This window comes from Diadema antillarum, unplaced genomic scaffold (assembly GCF_040938485.1).
Source record: "Diadema antillarum isolate AM-2024a unplaced genomic scaffold, OU_Dant_1.0 seq00001021_RagTag, whole genome shotgun sequence".
In the NCBI taxonomy this organism is placed as follows: Eukaryota; Metazoa; Echinodermata; class Echinoidea; order Diadematoida; family Diadematidae; genus Diadema; species Diadema antillarum.
The window spans coordinates 634245-654422 of NW_027271856.1; the positions used below are offsets into that span (position 1 = coordinate 634245).

Sequence of the window (20178 nt, forward strand, 5' to 3'; positions counted from 1 at the left end):
ATACAACGTTCATTCTTAACTTTTTATTCCGCTTATGATGATATTGAACTCGCTCTCCTCATGATCTCGGGCGTACAGCATGAGCTTGACATTATAATTTGGCATTATATGTAATTTGCAAGAGTTTACGTCGCCTCATGTCCTTTTCGCCACAGGTATTTGGATTCTTTGACGGAATAATTTCCCATCTCAAGACTGATCGCGAGACAGCAAGGAGCATTTCACCTCGTTTTGTGAAGCTATATTGCAACAACCCATGGTGTGAAATCTAGCCAGTCCCTGTCTTGCATCACCCGTACAGGATTGACTGCAAACTAGTGTGGAATAGGCTTGGTAGTAAAAAAAAAATATGGCTATGTGGTGCTGCTGCTTAGTGTTCATTGTCATGGGCTTTGGCAGCTGCACAGCGGCTCGCTCGGCAGCCAACAGTCTTAGCATGTTCGCTGCTCAGCAGACCCGTCGCGACCCCTGTTATGACGATAATGGTAGTCCAAGGCGGTGCGAGCCAGACTTCATCAACGCCGCATTCCAGGCACCTGTGGAGGCTTCTAGCACATGCGGGAACCCTCCCAGTCGCTTCTGCGCCTTGTCCAGCGGGTCTGAGGGCGAACGACAGAGAAACTGTTTTATCTGCGACGACAGCCATCCAAAACGGCGCCACCCGGCGTCCTACCTCACTGACCTCCACAATCCTAACAACTTAACATGCTGGCAGTCCGAACCCTTCACACAAAGTCAGCACAACGTCAGCCTGATATTAAATATGGGAAAACGATTCGAGATAACATACATCTCAATGGACTTCTGCTCGCTACACCCGGATTCTATGGCTGTATACAAGTCACAAGACTTCGGTAGGACATGGCAACCCTATCAGTACTACTCAAGCCAGTGTCGTAAAACCTATGGATACCCTAAGAATGTCATTATCACCAAGCAAAACGAGCAAGAACCAGTTTGCACCGATATTCCTATCTCCGGCTCCCGTGTCGCTTTCAGCACACTCGAGGGTCGTCCGTCCGCCTACGACTTTGACAACAGTCCTATTCTCCAGGACTGGGTGACGGCCACCGATATCAAGATCGTCTTTAACAAGCTGCAAGCACTCGGAGGGGCAGATGCGGAGACGCCTAGAGAGAGCTTGTACTACGCGCTTTCAGACCTGTCCGTCGGGGGAAGATGCAAATGCAATGGACACGCCTCCAGTTGTGGTCCAGGAAGAGACGGGGAGCTTGAGTGTGACTGCAAACATAACACAGCGGGAAGGGAATGCGAATTATGTAAACCATTCCATTATGACAGACCATGGGCAAGGGCTACCGCCAAAGATGCCAACGAATGTATCCGTGAGTATTAACATTAAAAACTGTTTTGAAAACAACGCCTTTTAAAACCATTGTGTTAATGTAATAACACATTAGCTTCTCATGTTTCTCCCTCATCATGACAAATAATATTAACAAGCAAACGTGATGATCTCTTCTGCAGAGAGTGAGGTATACCTTAATCATGCAGAGATAATTTACTCCTTTTGATATAGGACTTCGTTTCTGTCTTGGCCTTATTACTGAGTGAATACGCAGGTTAAAGTGCCCCGCATGCAGTCTACATATCTTACTGAAGTGTGGTATATTAGTACATATGCACTTGTAGGAAGACACTTTACGCAAGGTAAGAGATGTACGACAGCAATTCATGTCACCTCCACAAATTTGCACTCTCAGCTGCCAAGTCGTACATCAACGAATCATGCTCAGACAACGATCACCTGCATATCCAAACCCTTGACTGGTATGTCCTCGACAGTGAAAGCTTCAATAAATGAGACGTCTGCGTACGTGAATTCAGATTTCTAGTTCGATTCGTTAGATGTTTATATTCAAAACCATAAACAGGTATGCTGTCATCGAGCTCCTTGAGGTGACCTGATAACCCCCATGGGATAGATTACAGATTAGTTATTTTTCATCTGGGGACTACTTTCAAAGCAAGGTGCATTGTTGATCTTATCATTTCGAGTAATCCAAATCAACACACATTTCCTTACAAAGTTAAGCAAGTATCCATAGCAAGAGATTTGTTTGATTTAAAAGAGATGAAGAGGACGACGAGACTCTATCGAGATATGACTTCTGTGATGAAGTCTGTAAGCAGGGATACGCGCTACATGCGAGAAGTGGGGATTTCCCCGTTTCGCTGTTTTGTTTTGCTTTTGTAGGGGAGAATGCTGGACGTTTAATTTGTAACCACCAAGACTTACATAAGGACGAAACAGTGATTTTTTTAAAACTAATTCCTTCTGACTAATGCCAGTGTTTGACTCTTTCTCCCCATTTGTGTGTTTGTTCCGCTTTGTCTATTTGTGTAGTTGTGTATTTGTGTACAATAGAAATATTATTTGTTTGTCCATCGTAATAATGTATGCAAACGTGTCGTGTAAGGGGAAACATGGCCATTTACGCACACACACCGACACAAAGTGAGATACCTTTTCCTCTACACAAATACGCTTGTTACTGTTCAAAAGAAATGAGTAAATCATTATTCTCCTTGACCACACTGGTCGTGTTCCGTTGATGATTTTCCCCATAAGAAATGAGGGGAGGTAAAAGCAATTACTGTACTTAATTACTTCTTTTAGACATGGTGTAGTATGTGACCACATCATTCATATATCTGAGACTATAGTACAACACGCCCTTGTGATATCATGATAACGAAATGATGTTAATTCTCATCACTATAGAAGACTTGTTTCCCTCCTCCCCTACGTTTATTACACACTTACAACTCGACCTATGTCGTGCTTCATTTGAAAATACCATTATGTACCGAGTTAGGGCTATTGCTAATTACCCATTTCGGGTCATGTTGTTAAATACAAAACATAGGGTCTGTTCATAAAGGGTTGCGATTGATCTTCCCTTCGATTTATTGAGCGTATAACTCTGCAAATCGAGTGCAAGTTCAATGTTGAGCGTAAGTCCTGTTTCATAAAGACACGCTTGATTTCAAGAAAACTCAAGTAGTAGATTGAGTTGATTGATTCAGTAGATTTGGCGTTACTTGCGATCAATCGAAAAGCTGTGCATGAATCGCAATTTGCGATTGACTTCAGCTTACGCTCAATCCTTATAAAACAGACCCCTAATATTTATTTTGACGCTACAGATTTTCTCTTTGATTTGCTAAAGCATTGAGGGTGCCCTTAAACAGAATTAAACCTTAGCTCGATGTTGAATGAAAAATGGACCTATTACAGAGGGTCGTTACCAACGTTTTTAGGTAAGGTCTTTTTCCGCTGTTTTCACTGAAATACTAGAAATTATCTTTGGAATCAACCATGGGCGTAAATCCGGGGGGGGGGGGGAATGGGGGGATATATCCCCCCCCCCCCCTGAAATGGAGGGGGGGGGGTGGCCTGTACAATCATCCCCCTGAAATTTGAGGAAAAAATGGAGGAAGCAGAAATGTGATTGTATCAATTTTGGCATATTGCATGACGTTCGTACGCTCGCCTTCAGAGAGGTAACAGAGCTGAACAGTATTCTTGTATCTTGTAGGATAATTTATACTTTCTCAAGCGCTCGCTCGCGAAGAAAGTAATATCTACATAAGGTTACAGGTATGGTCCAGACGTTGACAACGTTAAATAGTGTAGGCCTACACGTAAACATGCTGTGACGTGCAACTCGGAACCATCTGCAAATTATGTACGAAAAAAAAAAACAATAACAAAAACTATATCGCCATAATTGAACCCCCCTCCATTTCCTGAATCATTCCTGAAACAATGATGACTCTGATGACTCAGTCAGGATACATCTATGGGCATACGCAGGGATGGAATCTATCGGGGGGGGGGGGGGGGGGAGCAAAGGGGCATTTGCCCCGCCCCTACGGTAGAGTGTTGGGGCAGATAAATCATTTGCCCTACAAGCAATTCCCGAAATGAGGACAAATCACGAAATGTCTTTATGGAAAATTGTCCAAATACCGCCAGAACTATGCACCAAATCGTTGAATTGCAATCATAAACATGCAAAAGCTCCGCTACTGGATCCCTTTCGATAGACTTTGTACACTTTTGAGATTTACGATTTTCCTAATATTTTATCCAGTGGCGTAACTACACGGGGGGGGGGGGGGGGGGGGGATGGGGGCACGGGGAAGTACGTGTCCTCCCCCCCCCCCCCCCCCCCACCTGGGCTATTTCCTAACTTTTTCATTAATATAAAACACACACACAAACAAACACAAACAATTAGGGGATGCTATAAAGCGCAGATTTTGGACATCCTTCCCCCGCTTCGCCGCTTGGTCACTTCGACGCCCCCTCGCTGGTCATACCTCCCCTAATCATGAACATAACCGACACCCTTGATTACCAGTGGCGGATCCAGGGTGGCGCACCGGGCGCCCCCCCCCCCCCCCCCTCTTAATTTCCAAAGCGAAAAAATATAGCTACAAACGGCAGTTTTTGGACTGTAAAATGTCAAAATTTTCAAGCTCGCTCGATCGCATCTAATCGTTATGCCATTCTCCTGATGTTGCTGAAAGTAATTGTCAGCAGACTTTGCGCCCGGTGCGCCCCCCCCCCCCCCTTGATTTCCAAAAAAAATATAGCTACAAACGGCAGTTTGGGGGCTGTAAAATGTCAAAGTTTTCAAGCTCGCTCGCTTCGCTCGCTCGCATCTAATCGCAATGCCATTCTCCTGATGTTGCTGCCAGTAATTGCCAGCAGTTGCGCCAGGTGCGCCCCCGTCTTAATTTCCAAAGCGAAAAAAATATAGCTATAAACGGCAGTTTTTGGACTGTAAAATGTCAAAATTTTCAAGCTCGCTCGCTTCGCTCGCTCGCATCTAATCGTTATGCCATTCTCCTGATGTTGCTGTCAGTAATTGCCAGCAATTGCGTCCGTTGCGCCCCCCTTAATTTCCAAAGCGAAAAAGTATAGCGACAAACGGCAGTTTTTGGACTGTAAAATGTCGAAATTTTCAAGCTCGCTCGCTTCGCTCGCTCGCATCTAATCGTTATGCCATTCTCCTGATGTTGCTGTCAGTAATTGCCAGCAGTTGCGCCCGGTGCGCCTCTCCCCCCCCCCCCCCCCTCCTTCAATTCCAAAGCGAAAAAATATAGCTACAAACGGTAGTTTTTAGGCTGTAAAATGTCGAAATTTTCAAGCTCGCTCGCTCCCATCGCTCGCGTTTATTCGTTATGCAATTCTCCTAATGTTGCTGCCAATAATTACCAGCAGTTGCACCCGGTGCGCCACCATTTACAACATCAAAATGCAAAAAGTTCTCACCGTAGGAGGGGGAACATCCCCGTCCCACACCCTCACCCCCCTCCCTCGCTCGGGTTAGGTCGCGTTCATGATATTCAGTGTAAGAATCAATACAAGAAGTTTATTTATGATACCATTTTATAGCTAAATTGTTTAATAATAATCGACATTTGAATATATTGCTACCTTAAACAATTGGGACCGTTTCAAGTCGACAAAACGCGCAAAAACATGCATCAAATTGCACCATTTACAACATTAAAATGCAAAAAGTTCTCACCGTGGGAGCGGGATCATCCCCCTCCCACACCCTCGCCCCCCCCCCCTCCACCATTTACAACATCACAATGCAACAGTTCTCATCCGTAGGAGGGAGAACATCCCCGTCCAACACCCTCACCCTCACCCCCCCCCCCCCCTCCCTCGCTTGGGTTAGGTCGCGTTCATGATATTCAGTGTAAGAATTAATGCAAGAAGTTTATTTATGTGATACCATTTTATAGCCAAATTGTTTAATAATAATCGACATCAAAATATATTGCTACCTTAAACAAGTGGGACTGTTTCAAGTCGACAAAACGCGCAAAAACATGCACCGCTCCCTCGCACAGGTATTTCAAAAAAATAAGTCTTCTTACTAAAAAAAAAAGTGTGTGTGTGTGTGGGGGGGGGGGGGGCACCAAGCTTCACCAAGCCCCCCCCCCCCCCCCCCCCCCTCCCCCCAAGGCTGCGCCGGTCCGCTTATGGGCTTGTAATCGTGGTGATGGCGACTATCCGATCATCCCCCCACTCCTCAGTACGGATTTACGCCGTTGGAATCAACCGTATCTTCTTGCCTCCAAAGCATTTCTGAAGCATCAGGAAATATGAAAGAGTAAAGAAAATTAACAGAAATAACTGCATGATGCTGCATTCAAGTATTTCTAGCCGCTGTCGCTCGTAGGCTATTAACTATTTGTCCGTTGGACTTGGATTCCCGCGACGTTAATCACGAGTCTCGAGTAACATTCTTGCCCGTTTTGAAAGTGAAATTTTAACGAAACTCAAGACGGCGCTCGGGGCAAGGCGCCTGAGTCAGCACACACACAAGAGAAATATAATATGCATAATAAATGCAAGATTTTCACTAACCATGGGCGAGATTTTTCCCTTGTTTATCATCCTTTAGAAACTGCTTGAATAGAAAATAGATTATAACTGGAGGCCAAAGTGTGTGCAGGAGCGTTACTTCGTAAGTGTTTTGTTCAAGGATTTATGCTTGTGATTTGTTTGATCATATTACTTTCTTTCATATAAAAAAATAAAATAAAGTCAGTGGAAAGAAAATATCTAGGTACCTACATTATTTTAAATGATTCTTATAAGGAGGACGCATCAAAAGACACGAAGCTCTATCTAAAGAGGTAGATGTAGAACTACATATCTACCTCTTTTGTTAGTCTATGATACAGAATGCACCATAGCAGTATAGGATTTAGTATGCCGTGAGATGCAGCCCTGCCATGTTATGGAGAGTTGTTACGTAGTGTTCAAAGTAGATAATGAAAGATACAGTCGCATGCCTTTCTTCATTGTTACAAACTGAAACATCATGTGTAATTAAGTGAAGATATAACCTTGTGTGGTCAATATATGAAACTTATGAGACAATGGCATCATCAATCTTATCTAAGGGCGACGCAACGTCACATTCGTTATGCGTGTACGTGTGTTGTAGCTCCATGGTATGTTACTTGTGTGTTCGAGGTATCATGTTCAAAGGAACAATAGTACTATCTCTATATCAAAATCACTTTCTTACACCGTGTGTCTCTCTGTTCATTACATTAGTAAAGGGAATATTCGGTGTTAAACGTCCTTAACTGTACAGCAAGACTTCATGGAAAGGACGTGGTTTACGGACTCTCGAAGTTTATTGTGAGAGCCAAATACCAGGACGATGACTTTTCTTCACTGAACAATTTTAAAAAGTGTCAAAAATAGTTCCCTCGGCAAATACAAGTTTTGTCATTTCATAGACACTTTCTAAACATGTGTTATTAGGGTCACTTCGGCTGGACAACAAAGTTGGGAAGTCCCAGTTTTCGCCACCCAGCGGGCACCCAAGTGAGGGGCCCAAAGCCCTTCATACTGAGCATGTAATGTGCCCCTTCACTGAAGAATTGTTTTCATCTCACCTCCCTGTTTGTAACCTGACGTGCCTGACAGCGACAGGAAGAAATGATTAAATAAATGAATAAGTGAAACGAAAGCATAACAGATGAAAGAGACATAGTGTCCATTTACACCATTTACACATCCACCCCACCTCTCTCTCTCTCAAAAAAAAAAAAAAAAGCTGAAAAGAGAGGAAAGGGGCATTTCGTCTTCAGTGAATTTGTTTGCCCCTCCGCCCGCTCCGCTTTCCTTCACCTCATTATTTTGTACATAAGTGCTTGCTATGCATCACTGTATGAGTGAAATTACGTCAAATTTTAAAATTTCTTAAGTTCCGCTACCATTCTGACTTACTGTATGTTTAATAAGTATCATACTGATGATGACTCTGACACTGAATAACAAGAATAACAATAAAAAAGAGAGTGATTGTTAACATTAAATCATGACCATCAATCAAAATATTGTTACTTTATTTTTACAAAGTTGCCTGAAAGGTTGTTTAATGCGTTTAAGTAAGGTTTTGTATTGTCGTTTTCTGCCTGACGTTGTCTCAATATTCTCCACGAGCAGTGAGTATAAGGAAATATCTTTCTCCTCCTGATATATCTTTCATCAATGTACAATTGATACGTGTTCATATTGGCTCTATTTGTTATTGTCAAATCGATAGAATGGTAGAGATCTTATCAAAACATGATTCTAAAAGAAAGGTACGGTAGTTTGGTATTAAAGTTTCACACTTTTTCACGGAAGAGTGATGTTGATAACAACCATGTCAGTACGCAGGCCGCACAAGTCTCTAAGCTGATTACTGAGTTAGTTTTTTTTTTTTTTTTTTTACTGATACATGCTCAAATATCGACTTCAGACGTTATTTTTTATCGCTGTACACAAACCAATGTGAGCGTTTTGAGTTGATGACGTTGTCTATCTTCATCTCACCTATGAGTATAGCTGCGTTTCGTGTATGTGGTTGCGAGCTACATTACTACATGTATAATCATCCAGTCAAAACACTATACAGAAACGCTAACATCATTACAGTAACTCACTTGTTTTGGTCCAATTTTGATTGTTTGAATTTACCATAATATTTTGGAGACAAATTAAACGTGATATATATAGAGAGAACTGCCCTTCAAAGGTTTCTTCTGGATGATGAAAAGCCGTGAAATTTTCCCATCAAACAAGGAGTCATAACTGCCATCCAGCTTCTCGAATAAATCATGCCAGATGTTTGTCTGAACAGCGATTTTCAGCTTATTTTTACGTGTCATCCTCTTTCATGTGTGGCAGTGATAGCATCATAGTATGTTCGGCACAAAAATTAATGATAATTACCAGGCCCCAAACTTGTTCAGGCTGCAAATTTACAGACACCGTATCAGTGCACCTTGTCCCTTTCCCGTCCTCCGTCACTTCTTGAAGTGTTTGTGTCTGTAAGTCGTGATACGCATCATTGGGTGAAAGACGAGCTTTTTTACACTTGCAAATTTTTGCTTAGTCCCGTACCATAGGTGGGGCTAAGGGGGGGGGGGGGGGGGGGGGGGGGGGGGGGGGGGGCCTTAGCCCCACCGTTGGTACCGGACTTTCCTCAGCCCACTATAGCCCTTAAAACACTTGTGTTTCTTAACCCCGTACTTTCTCTGACCCAGGAGTATCGTTAATCCCGTACCAATTTTTCAGCTTTTTACACTCGCCAATAAATCCCGTACTAGCTCTTTTTCGGGGCTAATGAGAGAAAACTGACCTTTTTACACTCGTATTTCTTAGTGCCGTACCTTCCAAACCACATGAATATTAATGATTACGCTGTACACTGTACAAGTACACGCACGCACCGGCAGCACTTGATTATCTCGTTTCTGATTGGTCAGTGGGGTTCGGACTTCGTCTCCATCGCTTAGCCCCGGATTATTTTTTCGTTCTGTTTACACTCGCTTGCTTGGCACCGCAATTGCGGGGTTAGCACCGCAATTGCGGTGCTAACCCTGCTATTTTGTAGGGCCAGATAGTACGGGATTATCGATGGGGCTAGCCCACTTTGGCAAAATCAAAGTGTAAACAGAAAGTGGGCTAAGGAAAGTCCGATACCAACGGTGGGGCTAAGCCCCCCCCCCCCCTTAGCCCCACCGTTGGTACAGGACTAAGCAAAATTTTGCAAGTGTAAAAAGCCCTTTTCTGTTTACACTTGTTTTTGCCAAAGTGGGCTAGCCCCACCGATAATCCCGTACTATCTGGCCCTGCAAAAAAGCAGGGTTAGCACCGCAGTTGCGGTGCCAAGCAAGCGAGTGTAAACAGAACGAAAAAATAATCCGGGGCTAAGCGACGGAGACGAAGTCCGACCCCCCACTGACCAATCAGAAACGAGGTAATCAAGTGCTGCCGGTGCGTGCCTGTACTTGTACAGTGCACAGCGTAATCATGAATATTCATGTGGTTTGGAAAGTACGGGACTAACAAATACGAGTGTAAAAAGGTCAGTTTTCTCCTTAGCCCAGGACAAGAGCTTAGTACGGGATTTATTGGCGAGTGTAAAAAGCTGAAAAAATTGGTACGGGACTAACGATAGTCCTGGGTCAGAGAAAGTACGGGGTTAAGAAACACAAGTGTAAAAAGGGCTTATGAGTACTTTTAGTATGGTGTTCGTCGAGCGGAGTCATATGGGAATGGTTTGTTTGGTTGGTTGGAGTTTTAAAGAAAAAAAAAACCCAAATAAGTCGTAGATGAATTATGATACGACTCTCTGCAATCTCAGTAAGAAGGACCAATAACTTTCTTTTTTTCCCGGAAAGAAATAGTTCAACCTGTGTACATGCAGTTGTAGTTTGTTTAGTTTGTAAGTGTCAAAAACTTACACAATGCAGAGGGCAACTTTCATTATTATACTTTGGTTAGTAAAGTCATTGTAGGCAAATCTTTCTTGATATTATTACATACATTTTTTTCTCCTGAAGGTTGCGTTGCCTAACTAAGACTTATTATTACTTTTGTCGCAGCTCTGTGAATTAATGTGATTTTTTTTTCTCTTCGTACATTGAGAGGAATTTAGCGGATTTCGCCTATGGCTAGAATCGATGAAGGGTGGCGGAAAGAAAAGACAGAAGAAAAAAGTCGAAGGAAAGAAGGAGAGAGAGAGAGAGGAGAAACAGGCGCGGGAAATCAGCGGAAATCCAAGTAGAGGAATAACTGAGGCGCCTTCACATGTTACAGCATCGACGTTATGCATCGATCGTCGGCAGTGTCAGATCTGTTTCGACATCGGTCGAACCGTAGTGCCCTGACAAGAGTCAGTCGTCGATGATAGATCCGACGTATATATTGACGGTTTTGAAGATTACCCCCCCCCCCCTTCCATTCCTTCCTATACACAATCAACATACCCCAGTATTGATATGGCTAACGAGACAACTTTTCTAACCCGTTGATTCATTGTGCGTGTGTGTGTGCGACAAATTTGAGGCAGGTAATAACTACGACAAAACAAAACAAAACAAAACACGCTAGCGAAAAAACGTTTGTATAATTATCTCTTATTGCAGGGATTTTGCTGTTACATGCGCTTGCATATAGGAATGCATTTGTCAAGTCAAAATACATATAAGATGCATTCTCCCGTCGAAAGCCATGTGAACTTACAAACTAAATACGAAGTTTTGTTCCGAGTACTTTTCAAATATAAAAGAATTTGATATCAGTTACGTTTAACCATTTACCATCTACACTATGTGCAATCCGATGTCCCTTTCATATTCTGCGGGTACTAAACTGGGCAAGAATTTTCCGTGCGGTATGTGTGTTAATGGAGGGTATCTTTGATAGGATGGGGATAAATGGAGGTCACGGACCTTTCGCTTGGATATGTTTCAGGCAAAGTTTGCAAAAATTTTGCCACTGGGCTCATGGGGTTGATTTTGTGATTAAGTTTGATTTCTTTGTATGTATAGAACGATACATGGTGAAATTCTTTGATTTCATGCTAGAGCCAAGCTAGAAAGGATTCTCCTCCTGTGCGACAATTCTTGTTAGATTGAGACACGTGCATCAACCGAAAACACAACTATTGCATCACCATGTGTACTTTGTTAATCTGTAACGATGTTGTTTTTTTTTCTAGTTCATGCACTTTTATTTTACATTGCTGTAACTCGTGAATACATGTTTATGTCTTCAAAAAGAAGAAAAGAATCACCCGCTCAGCTTTGAAATTCGCATCGGATTTTCTGAATACAAACTATGATCAGTTGAGTTGAGTTGATCTAGGACTATCTGACCTTAATGATTAACAGCCCCTTACTAGGTACGGTAAGAATGATTTTTATTATTAAAAAAAAAACATACACTAAAAAAAAAAAACCCTGAAACGCCACCGCTAATCAGTTATCCTACGAGAGAGAAACCTTAGATAAGAACTTTCTAATTGAAATCACTTTAAGCAATTTCCATTTAAACTTTTGCGATCTTTAGTTTTGCATTTATTGTTTTATTCAACGTAATTATTTCTTTTCGGTAAAGTCTCCCCAAAAGACGTAAAGATCAAAATAGTGTGGGGGTAGCCTATAATAAAGAACCTAGCTATCATCCATACGTTCTGTTCAATGCCCTGCCTCACGTCCCTATACATCTATGTAATTATACACTCATTAATAGGATTCCATGTAATAGATAACTTCATGGTGTTGTCGGCATATAAAACAACCGAAGGAAAACTGCCTAAAAGAAGTCCTTGTCAAAGTATTCCATTACTCCAAGATCTGACCATACACTAGGCACAGCGTTCAAATTCATGTGCGTATATAGTAATAACTGGTCAGCCATAGAATGATGAAGACGCTTGTGGGAGCATTGTTTTCCCTCTCCCGATCCTGCCAAGAATGTTTGGAGGAATTGGAGCATATGTTAACTTCTACTGGTCTCATCATGAAGTAAGACCCCCCCCCCCCCATGACTATTAAATCCTAGCCGTAATATGCTCGCCGTGAGATTGTTCATTGTTGATGTACATAATAGTGCTCATATATACATTACCCTGTACAAAATTCCGATTCATGAGTGTTATTGGCATCTTTGAATTTCTCCCTATGTTACTCGCCACATTATGGATCTGTATCTATAATTGCCCATCCAATTGTCTTTCTTTTTTCCAAACATCTGGTGCTTCCTGTGCTAAGTGTTGGTGCATATTGGTACATATCGGCTTAGATTTATAATGCACGATGTCAAGATAAACTCGTTCCGTTATACATTCTGCGTAATTTCACTGAAAACGCACTGTTAGCCATGACATACTGTTGAAGTGATATAACGAGGTACAGTTACAGTGCAAAGGCTGCCGTTTTATCTGTGCTAGCTGGTAAGAGCGGCTATGAGATACGGCTGTCCTCACAAATACTTCACACATGCATGCCGGCGTCACCTTCACAGGTTTGCGCTAGCACATTCCAGATTATTTTTGTGAGGTTGAACACTTATTTGTGAGATCACCTGCTCTGATCCGTCTGAGGCAAACGTGAAGACGAGGTGAACATTCGTGATGATGGGCTGTTTAACAAAGCTCTTGTCTGAAACGCGGTGATTCTATACCGGTACAGTAAAGCCAATAGTTCCCCGTTCCCGACTAAATTTCAGCGATAGCTCTTGGGCGTTACTCACCTATACCTAACGCGCTAACAGTTGCAACGTTTACCCCCTTTCTGTTCTGGTTGATATCCGTTTTCAAGAATCGATTGGTACATTATTTTGTCGCTGTCAGATGAAAACGTCTAACATGTTATGATCGTAGTGGTGTACATTGTATATGACGACACGGACGACATTCATTGTCATGGGAAAATTACAGTGCGTCATATTTTGTTGGAAACACCCGCATTCGAAGAGCAAATACCTGCGTCTCTAAATAAGAATGAAACATGCCTTGATAACTGTGAGCGTAGGAAACTCAAGAGTGATTCCGAATGATTTGATGATATCATATCATTCCGGAAAAAACAACCAGTGATTGCGATTCACCTTAATCATATTTCAAGAGCGAGCACTAGCTTACGACAAGACACGTTTAAAGATGTAAGATATACTATGAGAATCTCATTAGTGTTGTGTTGTGTTATTTTATATCAGCATCACCTAATGGTTGGTGTAGCAACAAAAAGAATATTGGTGTAATAACGACAATGAGACTTTCAAAAGTTCTAGCATGATTGTGTTCATGATATCGATAATGGTTGCCAATTTTAATAGTAATGGTAATGATAATGATAATGATAATGATAATGATAATGATGATGATAATGATAATAATAATAAAAAAAATAATAACTTGAAAATTACGACCAAAGTGTTTCTAAGCGCTTTACCTGTTGTCAAGAGAAACGAACATATAAATCGAGTACAAATAATCCATAAATTACACAATCATCGATATTGTTCTTCAAATAAGTGCGTCTTGAGTTTCTTTTTGAAATTGTCAATGGGGGTAGATTACTGAATATGAGTAGGGAGGTTATTTCATAGAAGGAGGCACAAATTATACAGCTGTACCTAGCTTTCAACTTTTGTGTCAGTGAACTGTTACATGTGCCTCCGAACAGCGCAAGGATCCTTGAACATTAAAAAATTCAGCTGAGGTTTATAATGCCCATCAGGACTCCCCTGGCTGTTTTCGTTGCCAGGCGATTGATTGCCCGAGCGGGAAATTAGGCGTGACTCGAGTCTCGCTCCTCCTGTGAGTGTTGGTGCCTGCTAACCATGAAAGTACAAACAAATACGAGCTTGGTGCCAGTGGCAGTGCCTCACGTTGACATCGCGGTGTCGACGAAATACCTGACGACAACCGCTGACAACTGGTGTGGTCTGTGCTATCTTCACAGCAGTTTAGATATTAGAATAGATATAAATTTGATGGATTTTACAGCGACATCTGTCGGAGAGAGAGAATTTTGATATGAATAAAAAAACCCGACAGAAGCTGGTTCATTACACGTACTGAACTTGCACTCTTGTGCGCTGTCAATCTTGTCTATGACAATAACAATCGAGTTCCCGCATAATCATCTACACAGGCCATACCTATTTTGGCGTGATCTACGTGAAATAGTGGAACGCACTCTGCAGTAACAATTCTGAAGGAAGCAATGGTAGCTGCATTACAGCGATCCAACGAAAGTTGTGTTGGTATTAATCTTACAGATTAATATGAATGAATAATTCGGAAACAAATAGCGATTATGCCAAAAGGACGAGTGTATCAGTTCAGTTGTGACAGCCTACGTGTAGTCACCTAATGTGTAAGAGTCGTTCTTTTCTAATCGAATTGTTATGCTTGGGAATAGTCATTCTGCATATTCAGTGGAACTGTAGATCGGATCGACTGCAAGGCCAAGCGACATTTGAAATCAATAAAAGTAATTGTCCTAGATGAGTATGAAAATATGTAATATTTAGAATTTAGTCGGTCATGAATATTGGGAAACTTTAATCACCATCGACTCACCGTTTGGTCGAAGGCATGATCACTGCTTTCACTTCGTCGAAGCCATTAATTGCACTGAAGTATAGGCCTGTTTCATGTTAATCAATTCAGAGCTACTATATAACACAAGCTAAGCAACTGCAATTTTTTATTATGTCTCGTTGTTGTTTTTTTTACAGGTTGAACATTTACCGACCGAACATGTGATCTGCATTCATTTTGTATTAGTAGAATTCTTTGCGTATTCGAAATTAGTAACAAAATTACATGTTCTAAGTTTTTTTTTTAAAGTTGACAAAAATTGACATTATGTCAGTAAAATAAACGCACGATCACTGTAGTATGCAGACTAAAGTGTGATGGCACTGTGGCATAGTGGATAAAACTTTTGACTTTCAATTGCGGGTCCCAAGGTCGAATCCCGTCAAGTGACTATGTCACTGGATAATACGTTTTAACCCACTATAAATATGTTCTCTCGATCCAGGTGTATAAATGGGTAACCGGCAGTGCTAAGGTAATGATAATGGCAGGACCCTCTGGTAGAACAGTTTTTTTTTTCTCCTCCTCCTCCTCCTCCTTCTTCTTCTTCTTCTTCTCCTTCTTCTTCTTCTTCATCTTCGTTTTCTTCTTCTTCTTCTTCTTCTTCTTCTTCTTCTTATTATTATTATTATTATTATTAGTATTATTATTATTATTATTATTATTATTATTATTATCATCATCATCATCGTCATCATCATCACATCATCATTATCATTACATTGTACTACTATCATCAATATAATAAATCAAAGCAGGTGTATTATATAGCATTTTGTGCTTCACGAGTGACAGGATCGAGTTTTGCGTGCTCCTTGCCCTTCCACATTGAACTACATGTGTACTTCGATACTGGGCTTGCTGGGAGTCGTAAGGGACATTTTCTACAATGCGAGGTTCGTGACTGACTCTTTTTTTTTCAACATCGCCTAATCCTCACTTCGCAAAGTTGATCGGATGATGTTGTCATGGTTACGGACGAGTACGGAGGTGAATTATTCCTTTTAGGAATTCACTGGAGTCAAATGAGGTTAGAAGAGCCTTTCAACGTGTAAAATAGAGTTGTGTGACTTAGTGGGAGAGGGAAAGCCATTGCCACTTTTCATTTTGATGTAAGCTTATGGAATGCAGAGTTGCAGTCTGAATGAATGTAGGCCTACACATATCGTGTATTGCCTGCAGTCTAGATGTCGATATTTTTGATGTTGCTTACATTTAGTTGTAATGATATTGGCAAACCATTGTCGTTTTCCTTTGTCTTCTTATTAGGACCTGCTATCATAATCAAAGTAATCACCATTACAGCCATCATAATATCACTTTAATCATCATTTTGTTGGTGACCTACAGCATGTTTAACTAGTTCCTAATGCATAAAACATTAACAAAGCACGGAGAAAAATACAATGCATTTGTAACGTTTATGGATACATGTGATCAAGTAATATTAGAATGCTATTTGTTTTTAGTTACAATTGTTTGTTTCGAATTCGTCACCATCAATACCTTTTGTCTCATAGAACAACCTTATCCTGCCAAAAATTTATCTGCGTTGTTGACAGGACCATTCATGATTATGGATGTACAATAGAATTGCAGTGAGAGGAAATAACGACTGCAGCTTCCCGACGTTACAAGCAGGAAGAGAAATATTAGTATGCGTCTGTCATTTCGGCACCAAGGTCAGCTTCATGCATGATTAGATGTTTCCTATGACAGAAAACTATCCCACGAATGAACTTATCCTAGAGAATATTCCCAAAAGCATCTAAAAAAAAAAAAATGTGCTGCGCCTTGCTGACGCAGCACGACTGCCAATCACAAGAAGACCACTGACCTGTCTTTTTGCCTTCAACCAACCTTTTGGATCGTGTACTGCACGAAATGTAGATATCATACAGTGAAATGACCAACAACAGCAACAAAACCACACCAATATTTTGTGAAGGATAAGAGAATGCCCCCCCCCCCAAAAAAAAAGGCAACACACACACAAGCACACACACACACACACACACAAAACCCCGACATGCATGGTCAGTTAACTGTACGTATTAACGTTCTTCCCTTTGGATAACAGAGCAATAGGGAACCTGCGAGAGAGTATCAGTGACTCAGCTGACTTTTAATTCCTCTGTTTTTCAGAGTATTCTTAATGACTGCGGAAACTTCCTGGTTATTGTGAAAATCCATCCATGAGAGTAATTACGGGACAATATGAAATCTTTTGTTGTTGTAATGCTCCATTCAGAGTTTGGATGCATCCTTGAGAGAAGTTCATTATTAAAAATTATAATTTATTAAAATTTGATATGAAGGCCGTATACAGCCACAAAGTGTCTCGTCAATTTGCGTTTTGTTATATGGTTACGGAGTGTGGCTGTTGGTGTTGGTGATTTATTTGAAATGTTAGGATGATTGTCGTATGCTTACACATGTATGGCGTCCATATTCCTCTCGGTTCTTCGCAAATCGTTCACTCAAAGCGAATGCGGTCAAGTTAACACTCACCATTAATGTATATTTTGATTGCCTTGTTGTAATGATAATGCAGCACAGAATATCACAGCTCCATTCTCTTCTGGTATTTCAAGATAGCCACATTACACTTTTCTTCCATTCTCTTCATTCTTTAAGGTGACAATTACTGTATATTGTTAACTACTTCTGGTGTTTCCTTTGGGTCATGAATTTGCTTCTGTCGAGCAATAAATAGCAAAGATACAAAAGATCATAAAACTATTAAGTGCTATCAAGGTAGAGTTATGATTATGACAGTAATGATACATTAATCACTGTTCTTTCATTAAATGCAATATCATAATCATCATCTGTTGTCTCTACTGCTATCCATGCGATTATGATTTTTACTGATTTTTCTTTTAATGAAGATTTTACTCAAGACGGCATACCTTGGCAATATGAACAGACCACCATCTGATATCATCATGCAGAAAGGAGGAGAAAGTTAATTGGAAATGTGCAATCAGAAAGGACTATTCATATACAATGTATTATCATGGATGTTACTATCAGTTCGCTGGATAGTCATTAGCTTCTTTGTCCGCGCAGATATGGAATTCACGTGCAAGTCTGCTGAGATGATACCTTTTAATGGCAGTGAGAGAACCATTGTGTGTTGTAAAGGCCGTACGCAGAGAGTTGGTTATCGTTGCCTAGATACCCGAATGCCATTCGCAAGAATTCCTCGTCTGTTTCCTGTATTGACAAATCGAACTGATTCCTTCTTTGATATCGCACTCGATGTTGACGGATGTTCACAATAACGCGAAAGAAGATCTGTTTGTCAGGCGAGTCGACCCCACTATTTAAGGAGCATATACATAATGCATTTTTTTTTTTTTGCCTGCTACACATTGAGTCAGGCCGCAAGGTATACATCGCGCTCGATGGCTGCATACTGCCTTCATTCACTGTACTCGGAATAATACATTTCTCGCCTACCCGAATCGCCAGTGGTACAAGCGATTGGGATGCCTCAGATTCATCCGATGTCGACAGATTTTGTTTTCTGAAGAAAAAAAACACGTCATAACTGACAGTAAATCAACAGAAATTACCCTTTTTAAAAAGGAAAAAAAAATATATCTGAAATGACGTGATTTGACACAGGTATCAGACGAGAGAGCTTAGAACTTAGAAAAAATTATGATATCAACTACAAATTAAGGGATAAGAATATGTGTAAGGACAGGTAATTGAAGTACAATAGAGAGCGAATTCGTTGTAGAGAATAAAAGCATTTGGAACAATAAACAATCTTTCCGCTTTGACCACGTACCCCCCCCCCCCAAAAAAAAAAAAAGACGTATTAAGCTAGGAAGATTTTAGTAAGCTTATCAAAAACTTCTGATGGCTAATCATGATTGTTTTATGCACACACACACATTCACAAACTGCCTGAACACGCTCAATGCATCATGGGTTTTTTTTCTAAAGTGTTATCTTTTATATTTCTCCATCATTATGTGCCCATGACAGTGGATTAGTGCTAGTAATTATAGAAGTAACGTGAGTACTACTGACAAATATTATTAAGTAGGCATTTTATTTCTGTATTAATAGTAGACTAAAACATATGGTCTGCAAGAATTACCAAGCAAATAGAAACACACTTACTGAAAAGATTGTTTTTTGGTGCTTCATATCGTCATTCCTATGAAAGATGATGGAGTAGACATAGCTATTAGAGCAAAGAAGGTGGTATCGCGAACAGCAACTACAACGTTGGCGGAAAATCTTTGTAGGGCAGTCTTGTGGAGACCAGGTAGAAAATGCTTCTCTTGCGAGCAGTGAGTATGTACTTTTGAACACCATTAAGAAACCTTCAGTTATTTTATTTTTTTTTTTTGGGGGGGGGGGTGGGACGTGCTTTCGAGTTTTTGCAAGACTTGATATCCTGAAGAATTTCCATTTGACCTTGGGACTTCAGTTCTAAAAGAACAAACATGCCACCTTCTCCTGAAGAAATCAGGTATGTATAACGGAGGACGCCGAGTTTGGAAATGCGCCATCTCTCTCCATCCAACACAACATGATCATAGGTCTATTTCAAAGATGTCAAGGGAATATGATGTATTTGGTGTTAAAATGGAAAACATATACTAGAAACAAATATGAAGAACCAGTTAGCCAGAAAGTGGATTTAAATCAAAACAGTGGAATGAAAGGATCAAGTGTGTGGACATTTCAACGAAATCAGCAAGCAATGTGTGTTCGAATTCAATATCTAGCGTTACTTGAGCTGTTAAAGATAACCATAGCTTTCCATCCAGTCTCATTTGCAACTCGTGTTTTGTGCATTACTTGTGAGCGCCCTAAAGAACAGTATTTATGAAATTAAGTTTTACACTTTTGCATTTTTTCATTCTCAATTTATAAATGCTGAGTAAAAAAGCATAAAATATGCTTTTCGTTCAATTTGAAAGAAGTGAGTTATACAAAGCTGCACGTATGTCCTTTTGTTTTAAAGGAATCCTAGGCGAATGAAATGACTCTTTCTGGTGAGATGTTGTGCCATCGTTTTAGTGTCATCGATTTTTTTTTAATCTCTCTTTCTCTCTTAAAGGAGAAACAGCAGCATTTATATGCTATTGAATGCTCTCTTATAGATAGCGTAGACATCTAAAGTATTCTGGGATGTCACTGTGATCACCATTTTCTCTCAAATTAAATTATAAAGACATGAACAATAGAAAGG

General features: G+C 40.7%; 1 protein-coding gene across 1 annotated transcript in view; it reads left to right on the top strand.

Annotated features, from left to right (window-relative positions):
• The first annotated feature begins 349 nt into the window (after positions 1-349).
• LOC139742817 (netrin-1-like) overlaps positions 350-20178 on the top strand; it is an 87075-nt gene continuing 67246 nt past the window's right edge. The window contains exon 1 of the mRNA XM_071653332.1: positions 350-1346. Within this exon, the coding sequence (XP_071509433.1) occupies positions 350-1346 (997 nt within the window). The remainder of the gene's footprint in view (positions 1347-20178) is intronic.